This window comes from Bombyx mori, chromosome 18, assembly GCF_030269925.1.
Source record: "Bombyx mori chromosome 18, ASM3026992v2".
Taxonomy (NCBI): Eukaryota; Metazoa; Arthropoda; class Insecta; order Lepidoptera; family Bombycidae; genus Bombyx; species Bombyx mori.
Window position 1 is genome coordinate 10389302 of NC_085124.1, and position 7552 is coordinate 10396853.

The 7552-nt window shown below is 31.8% G+C and overlaps 1 protein-coding gene across 1 annotated transcript; it reads right to left on the bottom strand.

Moving 5' to 3' along the window:
• Window positions 1-1803: 1803 nt before the first annotated feature.
• On the bottom strand, window positions 1804-7352 carry RpS19 (ribosomal protein S19). The gene is given in 4 exon segments (NM_001043806.1): window positions 1804-2016; window positions 5523-5732; window positions 6759-6829; window positions 7338-7352. Coding segments are annotated over 3 exon segments (462 nt in total). The 5' UTR covers window positions 7338-7352; the 3' UTR covers window positions 1804-1835.
• Window positions 7353-7552: the final 200 nt, after the last annotated feature.

Consider the following 7552-nt stretch of genomic DNA (forward strand, 5'->3'; position numbering starts at 1 on the left):
AACAAAATTACCGATTTTTAACCACCGCTACAAATGTTGGCCAAGGCTCGGCCAACACATGGACAAACTTTTGCTTAACAGAACAGTAAATGCATGGAGTAGATTTGTGTTGTAATAATTTTTTAAAATTTGTTAGCAGCACTTCAAAATTAGTTGGTTAAAATTGGTTAATGCTGCTTTTGTGTCTGTTTGTTGGACTCTCATTAGATACTTAGCTTTCCATTTTTATTTTAGCTTTCCTAGCAATCACGTGTGCAGAACGGATCTCGATTGTCGCCAGAGAAAAAAGAGATGACTTTTATAAGCCAGCTAAGAACTCCGCTTATTGACACTGGACATCTTTGCCTTCCGAGCTCACGGCTACTGAAATGTGGCCGAAACATTGTAATAAAAATACCACGCTTGAAACCGTTTAAACGTTGTTTTATTATGTGCTCTGGTCGCGAAAACTTAAAAATATATATTACACAAAAACGTAACGCTAATAAAATAATAAGTAATGTATAGATACTAACAAACATACATTTCCAAAACATATAAAGTAAACAACTAAACTTTTACTTTAATTCATTAATAAATTATTTTAGTGTTAAGCGCGACTCCCTTACCTCCTGTAGTAAATAGAAATCGGCATTTCAAGAAGCAAAAATAAATAAAGCAAAACGATGTTAGTTCTCAGAGCAATTAAGGGAAAAGTTACTTTATTTGTTGCAACTTAAGATTGATTTAACATTAAAAGTTGTTTAAAATATGTCTTTTTATTGGTAAGTGACAGGAGTAATTTATTGCTTTGCTCGTTTTATGTGACGAATGATCGTAAGTATTAGATAATGTTTTGGAGATTTGTGACTTTATTACTCGGTGCCATAGTTGTTATTAGTTTGAAAGTATAAGTGTTTCAAAACTTTTCTCCGTTTGTTAGTAAACGAATGTAGCTATATAAGTATATATTCACGCGGACAGTTTTTGCTTTAATTTTGTACGTATCCCTTTATCTAGTTACTATTGTTGATCGAAGCGTAGTCCAAACTAATTTCGTCAATATAACCTAAAATTATTGTTGTGGTAAAACGTGGAGACATCGATTGCATTTTCTTATCAACTTTAAATAAAATAGTTTTTGTGATTTTGTAGTGCTTACAGTTCTCACTAGGCCTATCATACGCCCTAGAGACAGACATCAAATTTATAAATTTTGCTGGCTTTATTCCACAATGGTATTCAATCACCATGGAAACCATATTATTATACTTGTTAAATACGTATTTAACTATAAAAATTGGTAGACTTGCCGCAAGGCTCGAATACCCGAATGTTATCCTTAACGCCAGACAACTTTTACGCATATAAAGCTGAAATGTCTTTATCAATGACTTGTGATTTCGATACTTAATTTTCGAACAATAACTTACAGATGAAACGGATATCCGGTAACTATCCGGTATTCGGCCTATCCGGTCGGATACCGAATAGTAAATCAGTATCCGGCCGGATTTCGGATAGTAAAATTTAAGAAAATCTCATGGTTATACAAAAGGCAAATAATACTGAGTACTTAATACTCAGAATTATGAAATGGCAAATTGTGGTCAATGAATACCAAATAGTCGCGATCTCCGCTCATGTGCGACAACACCTGAACGCGCATGAATATTTCCGAAAGGGCCGAACATCCGGTAGCCTAAATCCGGCGCTCCGGCCTCGCAGCTTACCGAGTATTCGGTATCCGGTAGCCGGTCAAACCCCTATCCGTTTCATCTCTACAATAAATTACACTAGTACTCCTTCACAAATAAAAGTCAATTTTTAAATTTTATATTTTTATTAGCATAAAATTAAAGTACAATGACTTGTTGCTTAGCCTGCTGCTTGGCCTTTAGACGAACCTGGGCAGCGATTCTGTCAAGGTCTCGTCTACCTTGTGTGGTGAGAATGCGACCACCGTCCTGAACTTTCTCAACAAGCTTCAATGCCTCCAACGATTGCAAAGCCTTGCGTGCAATACTGCCTGATGACCTAACAAAGAATTTATTTATTAAAAAAAGTGACATAAAACATTCATTTAGGTCTTGAAAGAAAAGGAAAAAAGGCACATTATGTACAACAATTTAGCGTGAAGGGCAAATAAAGTAGTTGAACTGATTATCATTAAATTGGTTAGGACATAATATTTTAGGAGTTAATTTATCATTACTATATTCCGATTTTTGCTAACTTTCCTAATTTTTTAATTACAATTTCGAATGTATGGAACGAATAAACAACTGTATCATTACATCAGAAACCAGGCATGATATCTGAAAAGTTAAAATAAATAAATAAAGTGCAAAATATTTTAGTAATAATCTTGTTGTTTTTGAGGTTTTTTTAAGTCAAAAATTATACTTGTGCTGGGACCTTGATATGCCACATCAAAGTTTGATTATATTTCTACGTTTTAAAAGAAAATAAATTTTAAAATAATAAATAACAACGAAAAGACAAATTTGTGTGTATTTTGTATTTCAGAGAATGTGTTTTTAAAAATTAATGAATATCTGGTAAAGCTAAGAAAAATAATAATTGTAATTTGTGTAAAAATATAAGCAATGTAAATTTGTTGTACTATTAATAATGTTTTTAAATATGTCATTGTTTTTAAGGACATGAGATTAAGCATTATTGTACGGGTAACTCTTCCAAGAGCAAAAATGATAGTAAGGCACTGCTACTAAGGGGAATTAAAAGGAGAATGCACAGTGTAATCATATCAAGGGCTGACACTATGTCAGGGTTGGCATTTCATTGCCAATCTTCCTGATGAAATAGGAACATAGCATAGGAATATATCACTTCACAAAAACAGCATGTAAATGTAATAAAAGTGGCTAATTTATATAATTCCATTCCTGCTTATTTCTACCAAAAAACTGTCAAGCATTCCGGGTTAAAAGGTGCACAGTCTTATAGAACTAGTTGTGAGAGAGAGCACTCTTTGTACCAAGCTATTATTTACAATGGATTATAATTAATTACAATCTTACAAATTAAGATCATACCACTTAAAAAACTAGGCTACTAAATTTGAGCTCAGATGATCTACCCACCCAGTAAAAAACGCAAAAAAAAAATATTTTCAAATAGGTCATGTGAGGCCTATAAAATCAAAGGCAGCTAAATCCAGTTCTGTCAAATATTGAGGTAAACTACAAAAATCGGCTCTAAACACTTCATTACAGATCCTCCTGATCCATTGAAGTACTGCTCTTGCTATGGCTAATGTTAGCAACACTCCCGGTTTGAGAAACTGAAATAACTTTGTTCGGGTAACTATGATATTCTTTATTTTAAAGCAGATTTATAAAGAATGGGAATATTATTAATAATCTGAATTTTAAATGATAAAACTTCTTTTATATTTGAGTACACAGTAAAAATTAAATTTTTGAACTGAATTTGCTAGAGATTTAGCTGCATTTGTTATAACATGAAAATACTAAAGCGTGTCCAACTAAACAAGATGGCGCCATAGTTAATCCATTTTACTCATAGACCTATATAGTAGGGACACGACATATTGTTCTATACGTACAATTGCTTATATAAATAGCACCCATTTTGAAGGCACATACATAAACATATATCTATCTCGTTCTTACTCAGCACTTTAACTCGCAGGAAAACAATATAACAGTATTTCAGTGCGTACATAAAATGAAACATGAATATACGTAAATATCTCCGTCTCCGTCTAATGAGGCCGAAAATCCGCCATGTTTAGCGCGCCAAATGTCATTTTCACGTCAGTTCGGCCGTCTGTTTTGGGTTGTACATTATTTATTGACTTTGATATCGATTTAATATGATTGATTATATAAAATTTCATAATTTATCATGCTTAAAACATACAAAAATAATAATTAAAACGTATTTTATAGGATCTCAAGAAAGTCGATGCCCTAAAACTATTATCTATATGTATTTAAATTCATTATGGAGCCCTCATCCGAAAAATCCATTTTTCGGTCGGAATCTATTGATCATGACACTAATCATAAATACCACTTTAAAATATGTCATCAAAACATATTTAGACATTCTGTTTAGATATTTCGGGAAAAAGGCTACCGACAAAATCTCTTCGGAACCTTTTAAATAAAATAGTTTTATTCCGCAGTGAGTATAACACTATTGTAAATTTGTTAAATATTTAATAATTAAGTGATATTAGAGAGGAAGTCACAAGGAATGACGTTTGTAATTAATGAATAAATGTTCTGTAGGTGTTTTATTTTTCACGCGGTCCCTTGATAAGTTTAAAATTTGAATCACTCTCAAGCGAAAGTGATTCAAATGGTGCGGCGCACCTTCCTTGGGGTGCGCTGCGGTAGTATGTTACGGACTTTAGAGTCAGCAAAACAATTAAAATAGATTGTTATAGTCTAAGAAAAACACGTACTCAAAATACGATAACATTTAGCATGCTAGTAATGGGCTGATGGCTTTGAACTACGCCATATCTTTATGTTTTGCGACAAACGACAACTTTATAAAATCAGTGTAGCAACTTTTAAAAATCATCATATCGTTTACTTGGCAAATTCGAAGGACGAACTTGTCTTAGATTTCACCCATCTAAATCATATCATATTTGCACATAACAATATACCTACTTACTTCCCATTAAAGTATAAATTCTACAAATAAATAATACTCAACAATATTTAAAATAAAATGAGCCAAGAACGTTTATCGATAAAACCTGATAACATTGAAATCTTTTGTACAGCACTAAAGCCGCCATGTTTTGTGGCCAGATGACGTCACAGTGGCACGAAATTTTGGTTGACGTTTCATTTCCATAGGTTTCCTACTTCATTGATTTTACTACACTATGACGTTTAGCTGCCTTTGATTTTATAGGGCTCATGTACACATTTTGTAAAATTATGTTCGTTCCCATTTCACTGCTTCAAAATAATTACAGATATTGTTACATTGAAAGAAATGGAATGCATAATGTGAATTTGTTCAGTTTAACAATTTTTTTGTATTTATTTTAATTATTATAAACAATAAATACCTGTATAATTAATAGATCATTTTAAATATTACATTAAATTTAAATTCACAATGTAAATTCACACAATCACTTTTTGTTTACACATTCATTTTTGGTTTTGCTAAAATTTAATATTTGTATTGTACTGAAAGTATTTGTAGAGTTGTAAAAACCACATTCATTTACATTGTCCACTTATTCTGTATAAAGCTAGTGAGAGCCAAAACTGCACTCTTAGAGTGACTAGGTTCCTCAGGTGTGTATTTTGGAAATGGCATTAGAGCTTTTAGTACAAAAAAAATATTAGTTAAAAAATATACAAATGTGTGTAGTGGTATCATCTTCAAAATAATAAATTCTACCACATCTTTGTTTTCATGTATGCTTTCACAAATACACTGTAAATTATCATAAGCTACTTCATTTTCTGTGCTCAAGATGCTAAATCATACCTTTTTTTTTTTTTTTTGCTAAATCATACCTGCAGAAATGTGAAGGTGTAACTCCATTACGTTTGCGCCCACCGAAGATCTTGGTGACAGTCTTGACTCCAACAGGTGAGCGAATGTAAATATGACGAAGGATGGCAGCACAACGCACATAGAACCAATCAGGGTCATACGGAGCCAGCTCTTTGAAGCGAGCTGTCTTTACAAGATCCATGTGCTCAGGTACCTTGACTTTGCCCGTTCTGAATTGGAAAGATAAGATTATTTATTATTCTAAGTATTATAATTTAGAGAACATTAATTAAGAAAATTGTTATTGTGAACACTTAATACACAAATATAGACAAGCACATAAAAAATACTTCAAAGCAAGGGCAAGTGTTTCCTCATGCAAATGTCTAAAGAAATTAGAATTTCAATTTTCAAAAAGGACACCTAATCACTTAGGCCCTTTATCATACCTCAGAATGTACACAATAGCTGTATATTTTCTATTTAAATTAAAAATCAATGGTTGTTTATGTTGAAAATAACTGACTGTTTACCTTTTAAACCTAAACAAACAATCTGATATTTAAGGATGTGATAAATTTGTGAATTGCTTTCCAACATTGAGTTGGTCAATTACATTTCAGCCAGAGAACTCTTTTATTCTCACTTCTTAAAAGTATTGAGTATCAAGGAATAGAATACTGATAAAACATACTAACTTGTACCTATAATATTAAGTAAATGTGCTTGTTTCAGGCCTGCTTATGGTAAAGATGTATAAGTCAGCAGTTTTTATTTTTCACAATTTTTATTGTTGCACAGATCTTGAACCTAATTATAATCACCAAAATCATTCTTTATTACAAAAAATGACAAGCAACCATAAGATTAAAACTGTTAAACAACAATTTAGAACAAATGAATTGTGATTGGTGTTTACTTATGTCAGGCTTTATCATTATCAAATTTAAAACATTAATATTATACTGAGGTCTTGTTTAGAAATGATAATTTTATTAGATCAATGACCAATCCTTCATTACTTAATGTAAATAATGATCTGATGGTTGTTTACTTTTTAAATATTTTATCATTATTGCCTCCAGTTGCCTATTGTACTATGATTTGACCTATGTTTAAAAGTGTGTGTTGTTTGTTATACTAATCTTTAACATGTTGGCACCCAATAAATACATGATTAGGAAAAATACTTAAATGTTTCATCTGCCATTATGCGCATATTAAATTTTATATTAAAAAATTTAGAAGGCACTTACTTTTTTAAGTGAGCAGCGACAGTTTTAACAATCTTGTCTTGTTCAACATCCTTTACTGTGACGGAACGCATCTGAAAATAGCAAGTGGATACTCTTTTATGGATACTCCAAGTATTACTCCTGGTTTGTTCTAATTTTAAGTTACATGCTGAATAAGATTACGGAAGACATCAATTTCACAAAATTAATAATCATATTGTAAAAAAAAATAGTGTTGGAATCTTGCATTGATCCGACTAACATGTCCAAAAAGTGAGGTTAGCTTTGATTTTTTATAAGAACTTCACTGGCTGTTTCACTTATACAGAGATATGATTTCGTAAAAAAATGTCTTAATTTTTTTAAATATTTATCCAATCAATCAATTTAAGTTTATAGTTTTTTCACGAAACTCAGGTTCTCTCTAGGTTGCTTAGGACGAACGGGAAAATATTGATCAAAACATAGATTTTAAATTAGATTACATTTTCACTTCACCTTGCAGAAGTAAATTGTTATTTTACTGTTAAGAAAGTTTTATTGTAGCGGTATATTCCGTATATTTAATGAATAACCATGTGGACAAGCAAAATTACACACCTTGCCTTGTGTTGGCAACCGGAAGAAAGAACGTCAAGTGTTGCTAGAATTACGAACAGTGTTTCCACTTTAATGATTTCCTTTCCCCACTCCTCAATTCAAATTTCCCTTTCTCAGAGATTTTTCCCGTCAAAATTTTTTCTGCTGTAGTTTTTACTTTTGGCCCTAGTGTGGAAAGGTTTTACTCATGTTTTCCCACAATTTCCCTTTTTAAT